The sequence below is a fragment of the Trichechus manatus genome, unplaced genomic scaffold, assembly GCF_000243295.1.
Source record: "Trichechus manatus latirostris isolate Lorelei unplaced genomic scaffold, TriManLat1.0 scaffold00070, whole genome shotgun sequence".
NCBI classification, from domain to species: Eukaryota; Metazoa; Chordata; class Mammalia; order Sirenia; family Trichechidae; genus Trichechus; species Trichechus manatus.
In genome coordinates, this window is record NW_004444006.1 from 7782992 (window position 1) to 7809106 (window position 26115).

At 50.5% G+C, this 26115-nt stretch overlaps 2 protein-coding genes across 6 annotated transcripts in view; both read left to right on the forward strand.

The window, feature by feature from the left end:
• MED12 (mediator complex subunit 12) overlaps nucleotides 1-946 on the forward strand; it is a 21945-nt gene extending 20999 nt beyond the window's left edge. The window contains exons 43-45 of the mRNA XM_023734674.1: nucleotides 52-195; nucleotides 396-477; nucleotides 680-946. Coding sequence (XP_023590442.1) covers nucleotides 52-195; nucleotides 396-477; nucleotides 680-723 — 270 coding nt within the window. The 3' untranslated portion in view covers nucleotides 724-946. The remainder of the gene's footprint in view (nucleotides 1-51; nucleotides 196-395; nucleotides 478-679) is intronic.
• Nucleotides 947-2687: 1741 nt separating this feature from the next.
• NLGN3 (neuroligin 3) lies at nucleotides 2688-24808 on the forward strand. 5 transcript variants are annotated; one of them, XM_004380126.1, is made up of 8 exons: nucleotides 2688-2827; nucleotides 5359-6015; nucleotides 6660-6719; nucleotides 10834-10893; nucleotides 12634-12783; nucleotides 19155-19340; nucleotides 21459-22248; nucleotides 22886-24808. In XM_004380126.1, exons 2-8 carry the CDS (start codon nucleotides 5559-5561, stop codon nucleotides 23727-23729), a joined length of 2547 nt encoding a protein of 848 aa, XP_004380183.1. In that variant the 5' UTR covers nucleotides 2688-2827; nucleotides 5359-5558; the 3' UTR covers nucleotides 23730-24808. The 5 variants fall into 5 exon arrangements, with proteins under 5 accessions (XP_004380183.1, XP_004380184.1, XP_004380185.1 ...); XM_004380127.1 differs by lacking the exon at nucleotides 6660-6719; XM_004380129.2 differs by lacking the exon at nucleotides 6660-6719 and having other exon boundaries at nucleotides 2694-2827; nucleotides 5872-6015.
• The last annotated feature ends 1307 nt before the right edge of the window (nucleotides 24809-26115 follow it).

Sequence of the window (26115 nt, forward strand, 5' to 3'; positions counted from 1 at the left end):
TCAGAAGTATCTCGTATGTTCTCATAGCAGCAGCAACAGCAGCAGCAGCAGCAGCAGCAGCAGCAGCAGCAGCAGCAGCAGCAGCAGCAACAACAGCAGCAGCAGCAGCAGCAGCAGCAACAGCAGCAACAACAACAACACCAGCAGCAGCAACAGACAGCTCCTCCCCAGCCCCAGCCCCAGTCCCAGCCCCAGGTAGCTGCTGGACTACAGCCCCAGGCTCAGGGACAGCTGCCCAGGTTGGGCATGCAGCCAATGAACTGGGTTGGGGACAGGGTGGAATCGGATAGAGGTGGGAGACAAGGCATGGAACTCTGAAAAGGGGTTGAGAGATGAAGATGGAGAAGTAGGTGGAAGGGTAGAGTTCAGTCCTCCACTTCCTGTTTCTACCTCAGTTCCAGCGCCAGGGCCTTCAGCAGACCCAGCAGCAGCAACAGACAGCAGCGTTGGTTCGGCAACTCCAACAACAGCTTTCCAGTAAGCCTGCCTTCTTTCCCAGGGAGAGCCCCATGGGATAAATGGGAGATGGGGTGGGCAGAAATGCTGAGGCAGTTGCTTCAGGCCCAAATTGTGGGGGGAAGGATTACATTCCCTTCCCTTGGTACCTGACTAGTTCTCCTCATGCTTACCCATACCCCTGCTTGGTCTCCCATCCCTGATAATCTCTGGTTTTTCACAGATACGCAGCCACAGCCCAATACCAACATATTTGGACGCTTCTGAGCCACCTGGAGGAGCTGCTTGTGCACTGGATGTGGCCCTACCCTTTCCTCTTAATTCCCAGTCCCCTTCCCGGGCTAGCACCAGTAGTGGTTGGGACCCCTCCCTCAGGCTCCATTTTTAATAAGTTTTAGTATTTTTGTTAATGTGAGGCATTGAGCTGTTGGGTTTTTGTATATTATTTATATAGAAACCCCAGAGCTGTTGCGCCCAATACACAGAGCTTCTTTGCAAAGGGAGTGTGTGAGTTCTGCATGTCTGGGAAGGGTGGGGTGTTGGGACAGTGTTGGGGGCTGGACCAACAAGTCAGAGCCTTCATTCTGTTCAGATCATCTCCTCTGTTTACCTTCCACCCCCTTAGTTTTTTAATTCTGATTGTACTGGTACTCTCTCTCTCTTCTCCAAACTGCCAGCATATTAAGGTATGGGCCGTTTGTCTCTTAAGAAGGGCACCTTCCCGTCTCAGCTAAATGTTGCCTTCTTTACAGCTTTTGTCCATGGGGGATATACCATTGGGATTGGGGAGGGGCTGTTAGGCCAGAAGGAAATCAATGGAACTTGATTCTCCCTTTACATACCTCAAATGCTGGGCCTTGAACAAGCTAAGGGGGGGAGATGACAGACACTACCTACCCTTTTTGCCACTTTGTGTGGTCTCCATCATATACCAAGCTGCGTCCTTTTCATAGGACAGAGAACTTCCCTGGGAGTCACATTTCTGGGATGAAAAATTGCTCTCCACTGGCAAGTGTCACTGTAGAATAGGTGGTAGAAGGATGGTATGGTTCTAGGAGGAAGAAAGACCAATAAAAGGAAGCACTCTTCTCTCCCTGCCCCATTGCTGGAACTGCTTGTTTTCACATGACCCATCTTGGCAGTTACCCAGAATAACTATTGGTCAGTCACCCACATTTTACAGTAGGGAAGGTTCAAAACTGTTGCTGCAGAGTCATATTTGGAGCTGTGGCCAGGCCATTCTCAGCCCCCTTGCCTTCAGGTTTTGGGCCCTAGATCCAGGGCTATCCAGGAGGGCCAACTGGTTTACTATAATGGAGTCTTCTGGTCAGCTCTGTGGGTAGGTGGGTGGTACAGGATGATTTAACTTAAGGATAATGCCCTGGCTGTGGTTGCACCATATTGTTGGCAAGTGTCAAGTGTGCTGGTAAAACCAAGAGCATCAATCAGTACCAAAGTTGTAAAGAATGCAAAATAAAATCCCTCTGAAGTCCTCAAAGCCCTCACTCACATGGGACTTAACCAAGTTTAACAGTTGTGTGTGCAAGGAATGGAACTCCTTAATAGGGTAAAGGCAAATACGACTGAAGCTTTTTTCTGACCTGTTCTATCCTGATACATACATTCTGAGGAGCTATAGGAGTAGAGGCTTAGCTGGAATAAGGGACATTCAGAGGGGCTTGGGGAGGGGGCAGGTGCTAGACAAACTGGACAGGTGAACTGCATACAGAAATACAAGACACAAAGCTTACTGAGGGTCTGGAAGGGAGAGACTAAAATGGTCAGACGACTGGCATGCTGACAGTTAAAGTCTGACATGCCCCAGCAGAAGCAGCAGAAAGGAACAGCATTGACCTTTGGGAGGATGGCAGGATGAGGGCAAAGTGTCCTCAGGGTAGTGCTGTCAACAGAGGAGAGATGAAGGATGTTGAGTGTGGAGACATGTCTTTGTTGAGTATGACTGGGGACTCCTGCAGGCAGTGCCTCGGTTTCTCCCTTTGTTCCAAGGTCTTAACACTTTGCAGGTAAAGTTGTCACTAGCTACCTTGGGAGATCACCTGTCTGCTAGCTTGCTATTTGAGGAGTGTGTGTGAGAGAGAACGCATGCAAGTAGAGTGCGCTTGAACATGGGGGGAATTGGGCCATGCCCCAGGACTTGAGCCATCTCTGGCACAAAAGGAGTTAATGGCAGGGACCGCACCCCCCCCATGTCCGGGCACGCGCAGCGCGCCCCCTTGGTGCACGGGCACAGCAGCCAGGCTGCCGGAGAGCAGATCTGGGGGATTCGGGTGCAGAGCCCTTGGCCTGGAGGCGGTATGGGTGGTCCGCGGCAGGGTTTGGTCGCTCGCAACAGCAGCAGCCTGGGGAACAGGTGAGGCCGTCTGCCCCGGTCTCTCATCCTGTAGCTGCCCATTCCTTGCCCGCATCCTACCTCCCCCCAATCCCGGGTCCTCCACTCCCCAGCCAGTGCCCCCTATCCCTCTCAACCCCATATTCTCCATCAGCACTCCTGACCCCCCAATCCTCCCCCGCTTCTCTTCCTCTCCTCCACCTCCTCCCTAAATTCCGTATCCCTATCATCCTCCCGCCCTTGGCCCCTCTATTTCCACAACCAGGCCCGCATGTTCATCAAAATACCCCTACTGAGGGCCCCCAGCCCTATTCCTGAACCCTACTGTATTGCACGTTGCCAGTCCCCCTTCCCCCACAGTGTAGCCCCATCCCTCTTCCATCATAGCGTCTCAAAGCCGGGATCCCTCCCCCACTTTCTGCAGCCCCCCCCAAAGGCCTTTCTCCTATTCTCCCCCATTCTAGTGCAGCTCCGTTCCCCAGTACGTTCTGAACCCGCGTAGCCCCCAATATTTCTCAATACCTTGCCCAGTACCGCTCCAGCCCCAAAAGTACCCCCAGATGCCATTCTTATCCCTGGTACTGCCATCTCCCCTTGTCTTCCCCCAATTGCAAGTTGGACCAGAATGGAGATCAGACAGTAGGTTCTAGGGTACAGAGGGCATTTGGGGGTCGGTCGGTTTGTCTAGGTGTTCACGGGAGAGGGGCTGCAGAGAATTGACTCAAAGAGGAACGGCATTTGGCATTTTGGCACCGAAGGGCTACTGGAGAGGGAGGCATCCCGAAAGGGTTAATTGAATGCATGAGGATGGGGCGGTGCTGAGGGGGTTAATGGGGGGGTGGTTGCTGGCGGGGAAGCCGTGTGAATGAGCGGTCTGTGCCCCTGAGTTGCCATGGAGACGGTGAATGGGGGGATTGTGTGAACTCAGCTGCGGACTATCCCCCCCCCATATACACACACACCCACTCCTTCTTGCCCCACCTCCCTACTCCTACCCCTTCCTTCCCCTCTTTCCCCCCATCCGGGTGCATTCTGGGCAGTGTCTGGGATCTTCCCCCCATACTTTGCTCCCCATTTCCTCTGAGCCCCCTCCCCTTTAGTCACTTTGCCCGCCTCCTTCCCGCCTCCCGTCCCTCCCTCTTTCCCCTCCTTCTTTCTCTCTCTTTCATATACACACACACACACACACACACACACACACACACACACACACACACGCACATTCTTATTCCCCTCTCGTGTGGTGGCTGATTGTCGGGCATTCCCAATCTCCCTCCCCCACCCCTTCAACCAATTCTTAAAGGAGCAAGCCGGCAATCTTGGAAGGCGGGAGAAATGGGGGAAAACTAAATGTACGTGTGTGCGTGGGCACGCGCGCGTGCGTGCGTGCGTGTGTATCTGTGAGTGTGTGCGCGCGCACGCGCCTGTGTCCATGTGGGAGCCTCTGTGTGTGCCTGTGTATATGTGTTGACTGTGCAACTCTTTGTGTCAGAAAAGCCGTGTGTCTCGGTGTGTTGCTATTTCTGTTTCTGTCTTCACCTATGTGTCACCATTATACTGCATGTGTCTCTGGATATTTACCTATGCAAGTGTGTGTGATTAAATTTCAGCAAGTCTATGTGTCTCTGAATGTATCTCTGTGCATCACCGGCTCTATGAGGCTCTCTGTCTCCCAAAGTGGGATTATATGAGGGGATCTCTGTGGGTTTGGAATGTATGTCTCTGTGAGTGAATATCACAGCATCTGTGATCCTGGCTTGGTCTCTTACTCACTCTTTGAGTCTTTGTGAGTTTATTTCCATGAGTCTCTGAGTATGCGTCCTCCAGACTCCGTTGTTTATTTTACACTGACTGAGCATCAGCAATGCCTAGGGTGCTGGGCAGAATGGTTTCTGCCTCTGTCATGGCACTCTATAAATTAGAGATAGACAACAGAAAGGACTAAGGCTTCAGGATTTGGGAGCAGTGAGGACTGAGGGGAATGTACAGGAAGGGCATGAAAGGGTCTGGGGACTCTGGTGAATGGCTGTCCTGCCCTGCCTGAGGGTGAGGGGCCTCTCCATGCCTATCTGCTGCTTTCCCTTCTTATCCCTCAGTGTCCCAGAATGAGTTTAACAATCCTACCCTCTCCCGATGTGGAGGTCCATGTGTGGAGCTACCAGGCCCCAGAGGCTAGACAGCTCATGTTCACACAGCATGCCCAGCGACCTGACCTCTATTTCCATGTCTCCCCACTCCCTGCCACCACATGCAACTCTGGCTCAAGCTGACCCTAACGAATTCCATTGGCTGTAGAGCTGAAGTTGGGGACTGTGGACTTGCAGTGGCAAAACATGGTCACTCTGTCAATACCCTTGAATTTTTCCAGCCATGGCCAGGAACATAGAATGGTTCTGACTGGTAGTGGGGATCAGCTCTGAGTCCCTGGAACCCTGGCATGTGAAACCTCTCCCAATTGTAAAGGAAAGGCCCAAGCCCAGCAGGGCCCTAAAGATCTACTCTGTAGCCCTCCCAGACCCTCTTGGATGACTCATACTTCCCTCTTTCCACAGGCCTGTCTGGCCCTGAGGGGGTCCCCTTTCTGAAGCTGTGGTGCTTGGACGACCTGCTCTCTACGCTGCTAGACACCTATAGGTGTCCCTCGAGAGCCCCGTTTTGAGGTTCAAGTCAGTGTGGCCATGAAGGGGCTGCCTATTGGGCTGGTGCTGTGACCCTGGAGTCTGCCTTTCCTGCCAGTCCCTCTGCCCGGAACATGTGGCTGCGGCTTGGCTCGCCCTTGCTGTCCCTGAGCCCCAAGCCCGCAGTTGGCCGGAGCCTGTGCCTCACCCTGTGGTTCCTCAGCTTGGTCCTGAGGGCCAGTACCCAGGCCCCAGCACCCACAGTTAATACTCACTTTGGGAAGCTAAGGGGTGCCCGGGTACCATTGCCCAGTGAGATCCTGGGGCCTGTGGACCAATACCTAGGGGTGCCCTACGCAGCTCCCCCGATCGGCGAGAAACGTTTTCTGCCCCCTGAACCACCCCCGTCCTGGTCGGGCATCCGGAACGCCACACACTTTCCCCCAGTGTGCCCCCAGAACATCCACACAGCTGTGCCCGAAGTCATGCTGCCTGTCTGGTTCACTGCCAACTTGGATATCGTCGCTACTTACATTCAGGAGCCCAATGAAGACTGCCTCTACCTGAATGTCTATGTGCCCACGGAGGATGGTGAGTGCTATAGCCAGGCACTGTGACCTCCCTGCCTCCCGCCTGCCCTTTGTGTTTGTGGCTTGCATGTGGTCGTGTGCCCTGCAGCATGCATCTGTCTGTCTGTGAAAATGCTTCTAACCATCACTCTGCTTGGCCTCCCTCTTTCCCCTCCCTGTTCTTCCCTCTCCCAGCATTGTCTGAGCTCCCATGTGTGAGTGACACTATTACCAGGAAGGGCCTGGCCAGGCCTGAGAGCTTTGACAAGTCTAGGTCCAGAGTTCTGAATTGGGGGGCTCCCTGGGGGAGTATGGGTCACTGCTGGCAGCTGCCCGTAGGAGGATGCTGGCTCCACCGGGCCCCCCTGTTGGCATTCCACCTGTTTTGAAAGGTGGTAGGTGTGTGTGGCCAAGGGAGCTGGGTGTGTGTGGGAGGCGGTGGGGGGCAAGCCTGGTGGGCAGTGCTTAGGTGCCTCCTCTTTCACTAGCTGATGCCTCCTCCTGCAGGGGTTACACTAAGGTAAGTGACAGAAACAAGGAGATAGTAGGACAGGCTCTCTGCCATGTGCCCACCTGCAGAGCAGCTCTTGGGGCCTGGGGGCGGGGGGATGCATGTCCCTGGGCAGAGGCCTCCTGTTATTTTTTAGTTTTTTATTCATTTTACAGTAAAGCGGATTTCCAAGGAATGCGCCCGAAAGCCCAACAAGAAAATATGTAGGAAAGGAGGTAGGTAGCGAGCCGGCGGGGAGGGAGAGAGAGAGAGAGAGGGAGGGCTGCTTGCCCACCTGCCCTTGCCCCCTGAGGACCCAGCCTTCCTTCAAGTAGCCCAGGCTGGGGGGAGGGGGTGGTGAGCAGGCATAAGCTCCACCTCATCCGAGGGCTCTGGCTGCTTTTCAGGGAGGATTTGGTTGCCTAAGGCAGGTTCAGGGCAGAAGCAGCAACCCAATTTCTTCCAATCTTCCCAGCCCGAAATTTCACCCTAACGCATTTGCCAAAGACAGAGCCAGTGGCTCTCTCAGTGACACCTCAGGAGAAACTCCAGGCAGCCAAGATGGAGCCAGAGGCTCCGCCCATTCTGGGTAGGTTAAGCCGTTCCCGTACTCTTTCCCGGGGTTTAACGTCTAGACTCAACTCTCCTACGCCAAAGCTTAGACCAAACATGTTTACCCAGACTTAGTAACTTCTGCCACCACTTCCACCATCTCAATGGTCAGAGCGTAGCTGAGAGACCCAGACTACTCAAGTGGTAGAACATGGGGATCTCTAGGAACTATGGACTCTAAAGGAGGTGACAGATCCTGAATTTTAATTTTACCCTCGTGCTGAGAGGGATTTATTCCCCTGGATAATCTTTCTTCATGTTTGAATACTTTGTTTTCTGCAAAGTGCTTTCATATTTATCTCATAAAATCCTCCCCACATCTCTGCAAGCATATAAGGCAAGAATCAGTATCCCAATTTTACAGACAAGGAAATGGGCACAGGGGAGTGACTTGCTATTGCTCAAGGCCACATTGCTGTTCTGTGGCAGAGCTGGGGCCAGAACCTGAGTCTCTTGACCCTCAGGGCAGTATTCTTTCCACTGTAGCATACTGAGGCAACTCCCATCTGATCATTCCCACCTCCCCAACTCTGAAAAAATGGTGAAATATAGATAGGTTGGGCAGATTTGGAAACAGTAACAGCCTGAGGGACAGGTGGAAAATCACAGCCTGTTCCCTACAGCACTTTGGCAGGCATGAAGTTTGTTTTCCTTTCATATCCTAGGGCAGGGTTGCTCAGATTGGGATCGGCAGGGACAGGATGGGACCCCTGGGACGGAATGTTCCCCAGACCTACTGAATAAGGCTCTCTGGGAGCGCAGCCCGGGAGTCTGCACGTTGAGCAGGTGCCCTCAGTGATTTGAGTGAGACCTGCTGCCCTGCACTCAGCCTAGGACCTCGCACACAGTAGGCAATCAGTAAATGTTTTTTGCACAAACGAAGAAGCATCGTGGTGCTGCAGAAAGAGTACGGGTCTGGGAACCACTAAGCCTGACTGAGTCCCAGCTCTGCTTCTAACTCACAGTGAGACCTTAGGCAAGTCTTTACCTTTAAGAACCTCTGTTTCCACATCTGCAGGTGGTAGGGAACTACTCTGGCCTTAGCATGCATTAGCCTATAAATGAATTCAGGAAGAGGGTCTCTAAAACGTGCTCCTTTGAGTTACTTGGGGTGGGTGGGAGGGTGACATTAGCATTAACCATTTCTTAAGAAGAATGATCTCCCCAGGGTTCCAGTAAGAGCCTAGAGCAGTACAGTTCAGCCCTGAGAATTTGACTAGAGAGCCTAGTCAACTAGAAATCCCCATTCAAATTCAAACATTTACCAGTAGTGATTGTTGACTATGGGCGAGGCCACGTGCTAGGGTGCCACTGGGATGTGGAAGGATGGGAGGTAAAGATTTAGAAATGACTAAAGGCCTAATCGCTACTCTGAAGAAGCTCCTGTGGTTGTTAGGTGCCATCAAGTCAATTTCAACTCATAGTGACCCCATGTGACAGAGTAGAACTGCCCTATAGGGTTCTCTAGGCTGTAATCTTTATAGGAGCAGATCGCCAGGTCTTTCTCAGGCAGAGCCACTGCGTGAGTTCAAACCGTCAACCTTTCAGTTAGCAGCCGAGTACTTAACCACTGTGCCATCAGGTCTCCTAGCTTAGCCTTAAAACTCAGCTGCTTTCCCTAAGCCCCACAGGCCAAATTGAAAAATGGATTCCGGACTGTGTGGGGGAGGGCATTTGGTCATCTAGCTTGCTGAGTTTAGTTCCCTATCCAGTGCTTGTTGGCCATTTGGAACAGAGGTGCAAATCCTGCTTCTAGGGGAAGACCCATACCCAGAGGCTGTCTTGAGCTTAGAGGTTAGGGTTGTGGTGCGCATAGGTCAAGCAGGGCTGGCCTGGTTGGGATCCTGTAGCAGCTCAGTGTCTGGGAATGGTGGCTGAGTTGGCCTGGGTGAGAGGCGTGGCAGCAAAGTGTTGCTTAGCAAGTACTGAGCTGAGGGAGCAAAGGCGCTCTTTGTGGAGGAGGCTGGGATAATGCAGCAACCCAGGGACACTCCCAGAAGGGGGCAAAATGGACACATCATAAAAGTCAGAGCTGATGGGAAGTGAAGAATTTCCTGGGGAAGGCCTGCCTCACCCCCTCACCCCACCCGCATCAGTTTGGAATGAATTCATGTTTGGGGATGGGGTGATTTTTTTCAGTTTTGGGGCTGTCCACTGTGTGGGGTGATGAGGCCCCGTGTTCCACAGGGCTTCTGAGGATAGTACTGGCAGATGTTGAGCAGACAGTAGGCACCACTGGAAGTTCAGGAAGCCAGAGACTTTTTCTACCCCTAAGGCTGGGCTCTGGCCCTAGTTGAAAAGCCCCCGTGTACTATGAGAAGAATCGCTTGTGATTAATAGTTGTAAGGAAATTCAGTCACCCCAGAGTTCAGACCAGCTGAGAAAGGGCTATTTGCTGCTCCAGGCTGAGGGTAACTGGTATCAGACCCCAGAGAGTAAGCCCTGAGGTACCAGCAGAATTACCTGTTTCTACACACTGACCAACATTCAGGCAGTAGGTTCCTCTTTCTCCACAGCCATTCTCAGCTCCAAGTGTGCTTGTAGTCTCCTTAGAACAGGAAGGAGAATTGGTGCTAGCTTGCCCCTAGGTCCTAAATGTCTTCTCTCCTCTAGTCTCCTTTTTCCTCTCTTCCTCTTCCTTCCCCTCCTGCTCCACCTCTTTTCTCATCTCCTTCTTCCCTTCCTTTGTCCCCGTGCCACCAGGTGGCGTGGTGCAGTGGAAAGACCATGAACTTTTGAGTTAAACAGACCTGGGTTTGAATCCCACCTCTGGCACTTCCTCGCTGTGCGATCTTGAGCAAGTCACTTTCCTTCTCTGGACCTCAGTTGTTTCCCTATCAGTGAAACAGGAATAAGGATAGTACCTACCTCATTGGGCTTGTAAGAATCAAACAGTATGGTCTAAATAGAGCATGTGGCACATGGTAAATATTCAGTATATGGTAGGAGCTATTACCATTATTCCTATCTCTTTCTTTCTCTCTCTTGTTGTCCCATTCTCCTTTTCCCCTTTCTTCTTTCCCTCCCTCCCTCTCTGGCTCTCTCTATATTTCAGAGCAATGCTTGCTGCCCTTAGGCCTGATTCATGTGGGCAGGAACCTCATTTGCTATTAACCAGAGAAGAGGGCCCCAAAGAGGAGGACCAGAGGGAAAACTGTATCTCCCATCTTCTCCTGTGGGAATCAGGGTCAGCTGAGGCCCAGGTGGAGCCTGCTCACTGGGCCCAGGTAGTGAGCTCAGGGCTGAAGTCCCTGGTATATATCTCTACACACATGCTGGTAATTCCACCTCTCATCCTCGGTACCGCCCCTGCTCTCTAGCTCAACCTGCCTGTGTACACACACACACACACACACAGCCCCTTCCACCCAGAATAAATCCTTTCCTTGAGTGGGTCTGTGGCGCTGTGGCCTGGCCTACCTCCTGCTACTTCCTTTCTAACTGGGAAGGTTTGGAGAGTGTCAAGGTAGTTGGTTGAGATAGGCTGTTGGGGACAGGGAGGTGGGGCAGGGAGGTGCAGGGAGGCCAGCACAGCAGGGGCCTGCAACACCATCATCCTGATGAAGGTTTGGGCCTCAGCCCACCCATTCCCTCAGTTCTTGCCATCCCTCCTGCCTGTCCTGGGCCCAGGCCCAGAGCTGGCTTGCTGGGCCACACTGCAGTCATGCTGTTTTTGAATTCTCTCTCTGTTTTGTTCTCTGTTCTGTGCTGTTGTGTCTCCCCGTGTCTGGTCCCCAGGATCCGGCGCTAAGAAACAGGGCGAGGACTTAGCGGATAATGACGGGGATGAAGATGAAGGTATTTGGGGGCTGCAGGGCGCGGCGGCTGGTGCATGGCACAGAGCCCCTCCCCCTCTTGATGGGGAGAAGCCCCGTCTGTCTGTCTGTCCGTCCGTTGGTGTGTTTCTGTTCCTGTACAAGGCCGTTGGTCTGCTCATCCATCTTTGGCCTGGTTGGCCACTGGGAGTTCTGGGGTGATAGACACAGCTAGGGACCATAAGTAGAGCCATGGGGAGGGCAACCTCCTCACCCTGGTTCCCCACCCCTGTCCTCGGTTCTCCAGTAGAAGTGGGCACTGCTGGAGACAGCTTCCTCACCCATCTTTCATAGTTCATGGGCATCTGCTCCTACTGAGTGGCAGGGAGAGAAGGGAGAAGGATGAGCCAGGGGAGGGCGGGGAGAAACACAAAGGAAGCTGGGTGGTGAGGAGATGCCTGTGTTTCACCAAGGAGACACCTGTGTTTCATGGGGAAACTGGCTCCTGGAAGAGTTGTCCAGCAGGGGCCCAGCAGGGTGTTAAACTGAGACAGTGATGGCCAAAGGGGCTGGAGAATAGCACCACCTAGAAACCTCCCCAGCCTTCTCCCAGAAAGACAGAGATGGTCTCATGGTCAGGGGCTGTGGTAGATTCAGGTCAGGCCAGACAGACTATGGCTAAATGTCAGGTTGAGGCCAGGGCTCCACAGCCCAGTCAGTGGATGGTATAAGATCCCTGGTGATCACTGGGCCAGCCTTCCTCCTTGGGAAAACAGGTTCTATGTGCTCCTCAGCAGAGAGCATTCCCTTCTGCCTCCATGCTCTGCCCTGCCCCTCTGCCCCTGGAGGGGCCAGACAGCTCAGGTGGGCCCACTGGTGACTGGCAGGGCTGTGCTGATGTGGCAGAGCATGTTGGTCCAGCTCACAAAGCGAAAGGCTACAGAGAGAGGTGATCAGGCCTGGAGGCTTCTCTTGACTTCCCAGCCCCAGCGCTGTGCTGCTTGGGCTTGGAAGTAGCCACTTGATGGTCCCTTGTTGAATGGCCTCTGGGGAGGCTCCATCTTCATCTTAATGCTAACTGTGGACAGATTTTCTCATTCCTACTTCTGCCCCTTTCCTCGTCCCCATCCTCAATGTTTCCAGTTAAGTCTGACTGATGCGCAGGGAGAATGGAATAAATGGGCATGTGGCTGAGAAATCATATCAGTAAGGTTCCCCCCACCCCATGTCTGCCATTCACTCCCATTTCCCCACATCCTTCCTTGTTCTCTCCCTGTGCCACCCCTTATTCCCACCCCTCTTGTCTCTGTCTGCACTGGGGGTCCAGCTGCTGCCAATGGCCATATTTCTATGTAACTGATCTAGTCTTGGGGGTTTCAGGGCTCCCAGCCCCTGCTCTCTAAAGCCACGTCAGGTCCCAGGACTCCCGGGTGCCCAGGGCAGGGACTCACTTGATCCAACTGAGGGGCCAGCCCTTCTTCTTCCTTCTGCCCCCCATCCCCAGGGCCCAGGTGTGGCCCACCTAAGCCTAGCTGTATCAGGCATGCCTGGCTGCCTTCAGCTGGGAGGCACTTGAAACCAAAGTCTTTAAAAATATCTCTGAAGTCCAGCTGTCCCTGGCTGGTGCTTGAGCTCCAGGCTAAGCAGCTTCATGAGTCCTGCCCTCAGGGATGGCAGTGGTGTCCTGGCACCTGGGAGAGCTTTGCTGCCCACACCCCCTCCAGGGATGGTGGGGGTGCGAGGGCATCCTACCCAGCCTATGTCTCACCCCTTCTCCTTACAGACATCCGGGACAGTGGTGCGAAGCCCGTCATGGTCTACATCCATGGAGGCTCTTACATGGAAGGGACAGGCAACATGATTGATGGCAGTGTCCTCGCCAGTTATGGCAATGTCATCGTCATCACCCTCAACTATCGAGTTGGGGTGCTAGGTATGGTTCTTTGCCAGGTGCTCTTGAAGGAGAAGGAAAGAATGCTAGGCAGTTAAGTACAGGTGGCCTTGGTTCTCTAGCTGGTGCTACTTTGGCAACACGTAGCCAAAGTGTTATTATCTAATGGCTCCTACCCAAGTGCTGGGAGCTTCCTTGTATCCTAAGGCCCTTTCTTGGAATGTTTAGACACCATTGGGAATGCAGTTCAAACTTCACACCCTCTCTTAGGTCTCAAGCCAAGTCTCTGCTCCCAGAGTTTTGCTTGGCTGAGTTTTGTAGGGTCCATTAGTTTTCTAGTGTCCTGACCTCATCCTGACACACCCACCCCCAAATCCCTACACACCCCACACATACACAAATATTCCTTCTAACCCACTGCCGTCAAGTTTCCAAGGCTGTAATCTTTACGGAAGCAGACTGCCGTATCTTTCTCCCGCAGAGCGGCTGGTGGGTTCGAACTGCTGACCTTTTGGTTAACAGCCAAGTGCTTAACCACTGTGCAACCAGGGCTCCTTAATATTCCTTCTAACCAACCACATATCCAGACTCACATACCCTCACATATCCACACATCCACACCCCCATGTATACAACTATTTCTCTCACTCCAATAAGTACACTCATACCCATACACATAGATACTCCACATTCACATCTACAGCTCCCCACACAGATACACACATTCTCCCACCATTCCATATACACTGCACACACACACACATCCACATCCACATACCCATATACCCCTATACACTCCACATCCATACCCCACATATACACAGATTTCTCTTACCTTCCATATATAGACATACATTCCCATATACTCCTCCCTCCACATCTCTATGGAGCCCTCATGGCGCAGTGGTCAAGAGCTATGGCTGCTAACCAAAAGGTCGGCAGTTTGAATCCACCAGCTTCTCCTTGGAAACCCTATGGGGCAGTTCTACTCCATCCTATAGGGTCATTATGAGTCAGAACCGACTCGATGGCAATGGGGTCCACATCTCTATATCCACATCTATACCCATACACATGACACATACCCATACTCACACTTTCCTCTACCCGTATATATACTCCCTACACAGACTTCACACCCTGCACATCCACATCCACACACAAGCTTCACACATATATAACCTACACATGCACACCTTACATGTACATAGATATTCCTTCCACCCACCCGCACACATATACACATATACCTAAACATCCCCACTTCTGCATTCACTCCACACACTCACATACTACACACGTACACACATTTCCCTCACCTTCCCCACGTGTACACAAACCAGTATTTTTCTCTCTATACATATATACCCATACCTGCATGTCCACATCTTCCAACTCCATGCGTATACAAATACTCCTCCCACACATAAACACACACATCCCATACTCCCACACTCCTGCTTCCACATCTATACACACATCCCTTAAACTACACTTATATGTCCCCTCCCCGCATATACACACACCATAGACATCCCTGCACATATACGCACACCCACACCTACGCACAAGCACATACACACTTTTCCCATATGTATGCCCCACATATACTCTCCATACATACACATATACATATTTTCCCACCCCACTCCACAACTATATACACATCCATGTATTAATACCTGTCATCCATATCCATACACACATACCTCTGCCCATCCCCAACTTCACTCCTGTACATCCTACACTTACATACCCCATATATATACAAATACACATTCCTTCTACCTTCGCCACACATATAGCCCCATACATTCCCACTCCATGTGGGATACACACATTCCTACCCATGTACTCCCAACCTCATACACGCTGATATGCCCTTACCCATACATACTCAGTCATTCACATGCTGTCGGTGATTTAGGCTGCCCCCCTCTACCCTGTACCTTCTTTGGTATTGAGGTCTTGAGGTAAGTAAGTACTTCAGAGAGGGTGACCAAGCATACAGGGCCTTGCTCCCTTTTAGATGCTCACCCAAGCCTCAGAGGACACATGCAGCCTCAGATCCCTGCAGTGGCATAAAGAAGCCAACTTCTTGCCTGGAGGGTTTGTGTCCTCAGAGTTCTAGCGGGAGTCTAGGCTGTTTGTTAGGTAGATCTGTAGGCCTGGGTGCTGAACTAGCAGTTAGGCATGGGTTACTCCATGGCCCACTGGCTGATAGGACCTTATTTTAATTTGCTGTCCAATATATTGCTTTGCCAGTTCCAATCCCAGAGGCCTTGGTGTTGCATTCCACTTCTGGGTGCGATTGTATGTGCAAAATGGCAATCTCCTCTTGACTGCAGTATAAACTTTTCATATAATGTGGAATGGGAAGACAACTTTTTTGGGTTCAGACTGGAAAAATTATATTCCCTGAAAAAAGTGGAGCCTGTGTCCCCTTCAGTGGCACCTGGGATACCAAGTATGGAGCATACCGGGCATCTGCCTAATCTCTCAACAGCCTGGTAGGCTTTGGATTTCATGGTTCTGCCACCGCTCTTCTGTCTTTTTGAGTTGCCTCAGACATCATGGCAAGGCTGTCATAAGCTGTTCTGTCCTGTTGAGGAAGGAGATCAGAGTCTGAGGTAAAGTAGGTGCCATGAAGCTGTCTGCACAGTTGCTTAAAGAGTAACTAATACACAAACTTAATCACATACCGATATACAGACATACATATGCAGTAGTTGCAGGCCAAAAGTAATTTAGCTACTTTCTTTTTTTAGGGAGAGTGATAGAAAATGTTCAACTCAGATGCTTTTTAAAATTATAAATTCAAAGCTCAATAGTTTATTGAAAAGTACAGACAATACTAATAATATGTTTCAGTTCCCTATAGTAGGAGCAGCTAGGGAAGGAGGAGGAGAGAGAGTGGAGGAGAAGGGAAGAGAGAGAGAAAGTAAGGGAGAGAAGAAAAGGAGGGAGGAGAAAAAAGAGCAAGAGCAACACAGGGAAAGGAGGCAGAGAAGAGATAGGAGAGAGACTCATAGGATTTGAAGTGTCAGTGGGGAGCTGTGGGCTGCATAGAAAGCTATTGCTGGTGAGCACTCCTTATGATATTCTGATTCACTGAGATTTTACAACCCTTCAACTGCTCTAATCCTCTATCAGAAGTTCTTGACCTTTTTTTGAGCCATGGACCCCTTTGAGATTCTGATGAAAGCTACGGACTCCCCCAGAAAAATATACACACACATAAAAATTTATAGAGACAATTTCATGGACCCCCGTGAAGTTCATCCATAAAACTCAGGTTAAGACCCACCACTTTACAACATCCTCTCATTTGGATAACCAGAGCAGCACATGTGGGGGATAGGAATATTATTCTCTGGGCTTTTGTGGTTAATAATCAAAATAATATTACCCAAACCTCAGAAGGAGTCATAAACTGAGATTTGGTCAGAAGTTCCCCATCCCTTCCTGTGTACCCTTCAGTTCCTGTTCTGGAGCACAAATACAATCAATAAGCCACTGATTGGATTCTGGGTACATACAAGATGTTTTTGTCTCTTGGCACCAGATGTAGAACATGGGTTTGTCCCTGACACTTGGGGATTTTGCTGTGTAACTGGAGGCTTTGTTGTTGTTTACCAACGCATTCAAGAACAGGTGGCCGGTTTTGGCCCCTAATTACATGCATTAATTTACCCTCCCTCCCATCAGCTTCTCTAGAGCACTGAGCCCAAGCACTCTAAGGTGCTCCTGTAGACATCCAGGGTGATTCACACATGTTGAGAATGTCACAGACTGATCCACAGATCCCTCCAAGGCGGAGAGGTAGCTATTATTTGAGATACCCCCACTGGGCTTAGGGCCAACAAAAGAAAGCAACTCCTGCAGGATATAGGATGTGGCTATCTCTGGGGCTGAGGAGTAGGGGCTTGCCGTGTTTTATTCTGAGTCCCAGAATTTAATCCTACATCCTTGCTCAGGTGCCCTTCAGACAAACTGAAAACCTGGTAAATGTCAGGCCTCAAGTGACACAAACATTTGGTTTTGATGCCATCTGCCAGATCCCCTATCTTCTGTTGACAAGCAGTTTACCATGTACTGCAGTATAAACTTTGGCCCAAGGAGACTGGCTCAGATTTATACTGATAGTTTATGGAGTTTGGTATTTCACCCATTCTCACATGGTTTCTGTGGATGACTGAGTTACTGCGGGACTAGCAGAGAGTGACTACTCTCGCAGACTGTCAGGTTTTGTGTGCTTGTAGTTGGTCATGTTTGCTGTATCATCTACCTGAGCCTGCTGAATATAGTACTTCAAGCAGGACTCTTGTAGTAGGGATGGTTGATATGGTATCATCCACATGCTTCAGTGCCCTTTATCCCAAGGTTGGTGGGATTCCCAGCAGCAGACAGTGATAGTCGAATCCTCCACCGAGCTCTTTAAGGCCTATGTTCCTCACCCTGTAAATCAGTACAAGTTGGAGAAATCTACCTTACTACATCCACATGCAAGCTCTTCCTGCTAATTAGGACAGACGTATTTGACACATTTCACTGAAGAATGCCTTGGCAAAGGCCGAAGCCAAGTCTGCTATTGCTTAAGTGAGAGAAAAGGAAAAGAGAATGTGGGGCAAGGAGAGAGTAGGGAGGGAGGGCAGGGGGGCCAAGAGAAGCACATAGTGCTTTTTGCTCAAGGGTCTCCAGGCTTGGACAGCTAGGTTAGATTTTGGTCAGCATAGTTTTTAAGACTCACAGGAGCAGCTTAAGTTTGTGAATGGGCTAGGCAAAGGGGAAGCTGGTTTCCTTGTCTAGAGGAACAAGGGCCCCTCCGTTCATCCTCTTTTAAGGCTTCTCTAATTCCTTCTCATTTCCTCATCTGGAACCTGGGTGGGGCTAAAGAGGGCTTGTGACTAGGTCCTGGGAGGAATAACTAAGTACTTTATGTACTTGATTGTACCAAAGGTAAATTAATAACGCACTTGAAGAGGGTGAAATGGGCTCTTTTACAGAAGCTAGATACAGAAGGACTCGAGAAAGACAGTGATGAGGTCTTGCGCCTGCTCAGGTCTATTTAAAATCAGTTTCTGCCCATGGATTGCCAGGACTGCCAAAGAGCTTTCTTTGAGCTGTGGGAGACTCCTCAAACATGGCCTCGCATAAAGTTGATTCCAGGTGCTACGAATGAGCTTTTAACTGTGGAGTCAAAAGTACTGATCCAGGTATGGGTTTCCAATGTGTAGAAGCACTACAATTACCTACCTGGAAAGAACCCTTCAGAAAGCCTAGGGCAAGAGAAGACCGAGCCTTTCAAGAAGCCTAAGGAGGAGGAAAGAGAGATGAAATAAGACAGCAGGATTCGTCTAAAATGGAAGGGAGGGGGGAATATAGGACATCTCTGTGGGATAGCCAGCAGGTGGGTGGGAAGGTAGTCTCCATGGTAACAAGTCTCCACAGCAGCAAATCCCAGCAGGTGGGTGGGAAGCTAGTCTCCATGGTGACATATCTCCTCAGCAGCAAATCCCAGTGAGTGGGCGGGAAGACTTGTTTCTGTGGTAGCGCACTGCACTGACTTCCCCATTCTCCATCAGACCAAAGAGATGGGCTAACCCAGTGGTTTTCCAACTTTAGCAGGCATCAGAATCACCTGGAGGGCTTGTAACAAACAGATTGCTGGGCCCCACTGCCAGAATTTCTGATTCATTAGGTCTGGGAGAAGGGGGAATGAGGACCTGCCCTAAAAATGAAGGGAAGAGGCTAATCTGAGGCCCTGGAAAGGAGTGGAGATGGATTAATTTGTACAGGAAATGCAAGGAGAGCCTAGGGATTGCTGCCTCTTGAGATCTTCACTTTCTATAATGTGCTAAGCATGTCCTCGTGTTCATTTTATCCTTGTTACAACCCTATGAGTTATTTTTATCCCCATTTTACAAAAGAGGAGACTGGGACCCAGAGATTTTAAATAACTTGCCTAAGCTACGTTAGCTACATGGCTAATAAAGGATAGAGCCAGAACTCAAACCCAGAACTATCTGACTCCAAGGTCCCTGCTCTTTCCATTCTTTCTTGCCAGGTACTAGGGTAATGTCCCTGGATAGTACATCAGAGCAGAGGATGCTGAGTCCTGGCCGTTTGCAGTTCCTGCAGTTTAAGTCTCCTAACAGGAGCCATACACGTCACATGATCTGGAGATTCCTCCTTCCAAACGGGATAATGCGTCTGGGGCAGGGAGCCAATTGTTCCTGTATTGATGATACTGGACCCTGTAGAAAGGAACGATGGTTTGTGTTAGCTGGGTAGAAAGAGCTACACTGCGTGTCCTTACTTTCCCCCAACTTCTACCTCCCATCATAACCCATCATAACCCAAGTCCTTGATCCCTCCGCCTTTACTGTTTCCATGCACTTTGTTACATCTAGGTTTCCTGAGCACCGGAGATCAGGCTGCCAAAGGCAACTATGGGCTCCTTGACCAAATCCAGGCCCTCCGCTGGGTGAGCGAGAATATTGCCTTCTTTGGTGGAGATCCCCGCCGTATTACTGTCTTCGGCTCTGGCATTGGTGCATCCTGTGTCAGCCTCCTCACACTGTCACATCACTCTGAGGGTGAGTAGCTCATGGAGCAAAACATGAACTAGAAAAGTACTGGCTGCCCACTCTGAACCTCAGGCCTTCCAAGCTCTAGCATGCCCAGCTCCATGCCCCAGGAGTACTTGGAGGAATCAACCTGCCTCTTCTACCAGCTCAGTATCCCTTTGGGGGAGAAGTGGAAGGGAAGTATTTCTCTGGAGAAAGAAAGAATTCTCCCAATGCGAGGGAGGGAAGGAGAGGACCCCATTTATCTCCTGAGAAAGCAAGATTCTCCTTTTGATGTTGGAGTCTTATTTGGGAGAGTGGGAGTAGAATGCCCCTCTCTGAAGGGACAATAGTTCTTTTTGGGCAGGGGAAATCTGTCAGTTTGGTAAGGGCACGTTACTTTAGAGTATGGGCCTAGGATAGAAATTTGTTTCTAGGTATAAGGAACACTCATTCTCTGCCTTTCTCTCTGAAGAACAAGTCTGTATACAAGAGAGGAAATGTGCTTGAGGGAGGAGGTGAGTCTGGAGTGAGAATCACTAACCTGTAAAGTGGGTTTCTTCTGAGGGACTGCGATCAATTATCAGACTCCAGACCTCCCCCAGGGCTATGCACCCCACCTAAGGGACACTGTCATTTTCAGACTCTCTCCTTGCAGTGGGTCCCTCTGCCAATGAACTCTTCCAAGGGGGGCCAAATTGGCCCTTTTTTGCTTGAAAGGAAATGTTCTCTCCACCTTTAGACTATAGAGAACATTCTATCACTGAGAAGAACAGCTGAGCTTCTCACAAAGAAAAGTTCTTCCTTAAATCGGTGCCCTTCTCTGAAGTAAGGGAATCTGTGAGTGAGGACAGGTTTTTCATTGAAATCGATCCCCAAGAGTTAGTGATATTCTCACAGGAAGACTTTCAGTCTCTCTTTGAGAGGCCTGTCTCTCAGAGAAAAAAATCACATTCTCTGACCTAGAAATTCTCTCTGTCCCTCCAGGGACTGCCCTGGCGAGAGAAAACTAAGGTGGGATCTGCATCTCCAAAGAGAGAGAACGTGTTTCTAGGTGACAGTAGTGGGAGCAGGAATCCCCCTTACTTGCAAAGGAGGGTGAAATGACTGGCTGGGAGAGGGTGCCTCTGTCTGAAAAGAGGAACGGTGCCTCCTCTGATTGGGGACTCTTTCCCTGGGAGAAGTCCCTTTCTGGAATGATGCTATAAGCTGTCTCAGAAGGAGCCTGTGCCTCTGGAGGCCTGGCTTCTTTAAAGATCTATTCTCTCTGTCTTTCTGTAATTGACTCATGGAGAATAATCTTTAGAAAAATGAGTCTGTCTCTTAAGTAGTAATCTATATTTCTCACCCTCTCTTTCCTCCCATGCAAACTTAGAGGAATGGAATTATGTGTGAGAGGGCCAAATTCTCTCTCTTGGGATGTTAGGGCCACTGAAAGAATTATATCCCTTTTTTCCTAAGAGGGGAAGAATCTCTTCTTTTTGAGTTTGGGAGATTGGCTCCCTCTCAGCTAGAGGAAAATCTTGATCTGAGGCATCAGTAGCCTCAGTGAAAGGAATCTCTCCTTGTGGAGACAACAGATTGGGAGGGAACATTCACTTCCTGGACACCTTCAGACCCCAAGGCCTTTGCCCTGGGGATCCTTCACCAAAATCCCAGAATGTGAGGCTCTCTCCTGACTGCATTTCTCATCTCTCATGAAAAAGGCTCCTTTGTGGTACAAGCAGCAGCTCCCTGGTGGTGAGCTGGCACAGAGCTGGACCCAGCTGGGCAGGAAGCAAGAGAGGAAGACAACAAGAGATAAAGAGAGGGGACATAAGGAAGCTGATGCCTGGGATCCAAGAGGTTAATTCATCCTGACATTTCCTTAACCCCCAAGCTACCAACCATAGCACTAGGACATGGAAGCAGTGGAAGAACCAGGCAGGGGACCAGTCAGGGAAGGGGCACAGTAGCCCTTCCTCTTGTCCTGACCCATCATCCCCAGCCAAAAGAGTTGTTCCTCCTTTCTAGGCCATTTAAATCATAGGGCAGCCTCAGTAACAAAGGAATGAAAAGGTGTTTTATTTGTTCCTCAGGGACAGGCAAGGGAGGCCTAGGCTATGGGGGACACAACAGATCTGACTTGGTGCTGCCTGTCTTCTGTAGGGCTTTTCCAGAGGGCCATCATCCAAAGTGGTTCTGCTCTGTCCAGCTGGGCCGTGAACTACCAGCCAGTGAAGTACACCAGCCTGCTGGCAGACAAGGTGGGCTGTAACGTGCTAGACACAGTGGATATGGTGGACTGTCTTCGGCAAAAAAGTGCCAAGGAGCTGGTAGAGCAGGACATCCAGCCAGCCCGCTACCATGTGGCCTTTGGCCCTGTGATTGACGGTGATGTCATTCCTGATGACCCTGAGATCCTCATGGAACAAGGCGAGTTCCTCAACTATGACATCATGCTAGGTGTCAACCAGGGTGAGGGTCTCAAGTTTGTGGAAGGGGTGGTGGACCCTGAGGATGGTGTCTCTGGCACCGATTTTGACTATTCAGTCTCCAACTTTGTGGACAATCTGTATGGCTATCCTGAGGGTAAGGACACCCTGCGGGAGACCATCAAGTTCATGTACACAGACTGGGCAGACCGTGACAACCCTGAGACCCGCCGTAAAACACTAGTGGCACTCTTCACTGACCACCAGTGGGTGGAGCCCTCAGTGGTAACAGCTGATCTGCATGCCCGTTATGGCTCACCTACCTACTTCTATGCCTTCTACCATCACTGCCAGAGCCTCATGAAGCCTGCTTGGTCAGATGCAGCTCATGGGGATGAAGTACCCTACGTTTTTGGGGTCCCTATGGTAGGCCCTACTGACCTCTTTCCCTGCAACTTCTCCAAGAATGACGTTATGCTCAGTGCTGTCGTCATGACCTACTGGACCAACTTTGCCAAGACTGGGTAAGGAGATATAGGGGTTCTTCTTCTTTGGGACCCCAGCATGCCCTCAGCTCCTCTATCCAAACCTCTTCCTTTATCTCCCTTCCTAAAATCATCCCAAAGTCTTGCTTGGTAACCCCCATCACCCCCCTTCTTACTGTCCCCCACTCAAGTCTTTCATGCCATTTTCCTTACCTCAGAAATTATGTTGAGGCTCACAGCTTGGTTAACATTAGGACTGAGCAGGAGTGAAAGTTACTGGCAGAATTATGGGATTCAAGGTTAGATGGTCAGAGACCACATGAAGTGGGAATAAAGTACATTCAGAAAGAGACTTTCAAGGGCCTTTGAGAAAACTGGGCAGCTGAAAAGATTGATGGGTGTTCAGTAGCATGTGAGAAGAAAAAGCATCTACAGCATGCTCTTAGAGGATGAACATGGGGAAGGGTGAGATGGTTTCCATGATGCCATGGGGAATAGGAGTTCATGCTGTGGGGGAAAAAGGGGTATGGACAGAGGGAGGGACCCTGCAAAAGACAGAAATGGTGGGATGTTTCAGACTGGGGAAGAGGTTTAGGGGCGGGTGTGAGAAGAAGAATGCTGGGCCCTTGTCTCATTCAGGTAGAGTGGTGACCCAGATTTCCATGTGGTATTTCAGGGATCCCAACAAGCCGGTCCCCCAGGACACCAAGTTCATTCACACCAAGGCCAACCGCTTTGAGGAAGTGGCCTGGTCCAAATACAACCCCCGAGACCAGCTCTACCTTCACATCGGGCTGAAACCAAGGGTCCGCGACCATTACCGGGCCACTAAGGTGGCCTTCTGGAAACACTTGGTGCCCCATCTATACAACCTTCATGACATGTTCCACTATACGTCCACAACCACCAAAGTGCCGCCCCCGGATACCACCCACAGCTCCCACATTACCCGCAGGCCCAATGGCAAGACATGGAGCACCAAGCGGCCAGCCATATCACCTGCCTACAGCAACGAGAATGCCCAAGGGTCCTGGAATGGGGACCAGGATGCAGGGCCACTCCTCGTGGAGAACCCTCGTGACTACTCCACTGAATTAAGTGTCACCATCGCTGTGGGGGCCTCCCTCCTGTTCCTTAATGTTCTGGCCTTCGCTGCCCTCTACTACCGTAAGGACAAACGGCGTCAGGAGCCCCTGCGGCAGCCTAGCCCTCAGAGGGGTGCTGGGGCCCCTGAATTGGGAGCTGCTCCTGAGGAGGAGCTGGCAGCATTACAGCTGGGCCCCACCCATCACGAGTGTGAGGCAGGTCCCCCCCATGACACACTGCGCCTCACTGCACTGCCTGACTACACCTTGACCCTGCGGCGCTCCCCTGATGACATCCCACTCATGACCCCCAACACCATCACTATGATTCCCAACTCCCTGGTAGGGCTGCAGACGTTGCACCCCTATAACACCTTTGCCGCAGGGTTCAACAGTACTGGGCTGCCCCACTCACACTCCACTACCCGGGTATAGCTCCAGCCTGGAGAACAGCCTGTCTCTCAGCTCACTCCCTCCCAGATCCACAAACACGTGCACACACAAACACACAGATACACATACAGACATATATGTATAAACACGCACTCACACCCTACGGCAGACCCACCTGCACAGACAGATAGATGTGGACATGCACCTGCGTGTACAAAAACACAAATACTGAAATAAACCTGAGCAAACCCTTCAAATGGGAATGCAAAAAAGTCCTTGGTAAATTGAGGACTCACAGAACAACAGCTGAAGCCAGCTCCCTGAGCCTGACCACAGACACCCCTGGGGGGCCTGAAAGCAACTGCTGGACGCCCCCTTGGTGCTCACCTTCGGCCTCTCTTGGAACTGCACCACCAACCCACTCCCGACTTGGGAGCTTTAAAGAGCAGAGTAGCTCTTCCTCCCCTAGACTTGGTCTTTTTCTGGGTCTTGTTTTTGTTGATTTTTTAAAAATTTTGGATCAAATGCTTCTCCAACCCTTGAGTGTGAAGCGGCTCTGGAAGGGAGGGCGCCAGACTCAGGTCTCTCTGGCTCTGGAGCCTCCAGTGTTGACGCAATCAGACCAAGGAGCAGAACCCCCAAGAAAGAAACAGATCTGAGCAAGACCACGGAGTGGAAGGAGGAAGGGGCTAACGATGGATGGGTTGAAGGGCCATAGGAAGGAGCTCTCCAACCATCTCTGTGTCCCTTTGGAGGGCTGTGGAGACTGCAGGGAAACCTGCTCCCCCTAAAGCCAGCAGCATTGGCCTAGCTAGGCCAGGGGACCCTAAATTTGGTGAAGGAGGTCCTGTGGAGGTCCTGTCATTACTGAGCCCCTGGGCTCTGCCTCTGCCCTTGGGGTTATGCTATCAGAAATTCACCCCATTTTCTTTACAGAGTCTCTTTTGTGTCTGTCATTTCTCTTTCAAAAAGGCGGTGTTTTTTGTTGTTGTTGGCTTTTTTTTTTTTTTTTTAAGAAAAGTTCTTAAAACACTAACGGAAACCCATGGAGTTTGTCCTTTGTAAAAATTTTAAACACAGTGTCTTGATATAAAAATAAAAAATCCAGTTAGTACTCCCAACCTGCCTCCCTTGCACAGGCCTTGCCCCAACAGACCTTCAAGCAGGGTGCCTCTGTGGGCTAGAAATTAGGCACTCTCCCTTTGCCTCTCTTAAGCTGATACAAGTCTGAGCTTCACTCTGCTGGCCCTCCTGCACAAAGGCGTCACCAATCTTAATCAAGTTGCTGTCCCTGCTTCCCCCACCCCCATGCTCTGGGTTTCTGCAGCTGAAGCCTTCTGTCAGCACCTTGGGCCTCCTTATGAAACAACACAAACAATACTTCCTTCCTCCTCTGCTGCCACTTCTGCTGCTGTGTCTGCCACCACCACCATCGCCACTACCCTGCCCTCATCCCAGACTGGAGGCTGGAAGGAGGTTTGACCTCTAACATGCTGAAATTCTTTATTGTATCTGAATCAAGCATGCAGCATCAGATATGTGGACTCCCTGTCCTTGGGAGACTGACAGAGCAGAGGCACTCTCCTTCCCCAGGGATACTTGTTTCCTGTTCTGTGTTTTAGAATTGGAAAAGTCATTGGGGCCCTGGGAGCAATTTCTCTCCAGGATTGTGATCAGTGGCTCCCTGTCAACCCTGGGGGACGGATTCAGTGGGGCCCCACAAGGTTAGCATTATGGTATTTCATATTATTCTCAGTGACTTGAAGAACTGGACTAAGAGTTTGCTCATCAAGTGTGACATTTAGGTGGGGTTGCTGACACCTCAGAAACCAGGACTAGAATTCTTCAAAGTGACCCTGACAAAATTAGGGAGTTAAACCATCATAACCAGGATGATGTTCAGAGGGGACGAACACAAGGTAGTATGTTCAAAGACCAAAACCCAGAACTAGTATACTAACATGGTACATGGATACAAGGGAGATGGGCAATGATTGACTTGACACAAATACAGTTTAAAAAATAAAAAAGGACCAGGGGGAGGGTGTCAGGATGGGTCACAAGCTGGTTTTCTTATTTCCTTCCTTCGTTCCTGTCTTCCTTCCTTCTTGCCTTCCTTCCTTCCCTTCTTCCTTCCTCACCTCTCTCCCTCCTCTCTCTCCTTTTTTTCTTTCCAAAACAAACACGGATACTGACATATAGTAACAAAAAATATGGCATGGAGTAGCTGGGAAGTAATCAGAGTCTAAGTTTTAGAATTAAAAGTAACCTCAAAGTCATCTAATCCAACCCCTCATTTTACAGGTGGGAAATGGGCCCAGAAAAGCCCAGCAGCATAGTGTTAGAAACAGACCTAGAATGCAATCCAGTAACATACAACCGTCCTCACTGTCCTACTCAACTTTTTCCACTCTACCTAGCATAGGTT

What these genes read in the sequence shown, in the direction of transcription:
- NLGN3 (XM_004380126.1), top strand. Translation starts at nt 5,559, where the DNA reads ATGTGGCTGCGGCTTGGCTCGCCCTTGCTGTCCCTGAGCCCCAAGCCC. An exon ending in TGACGGGGATGAAGATGAAG is followed by an intron (nt 10,894 to 12,633) that starts GTATTTGGGGGC and finishes TTCTCCTTACAG; the next exon opens with ACATCCGGGACAGTGGTGCG. An exon ending in ACCAACTTTGCCAAGACTGG is followed by an intron (nt 22,249 to 22,885) that starts GTAAGGAGATAT and finishes GTGGTATTTCAG; the next exon opens with GGATCCCAACAAGCCGGTCC.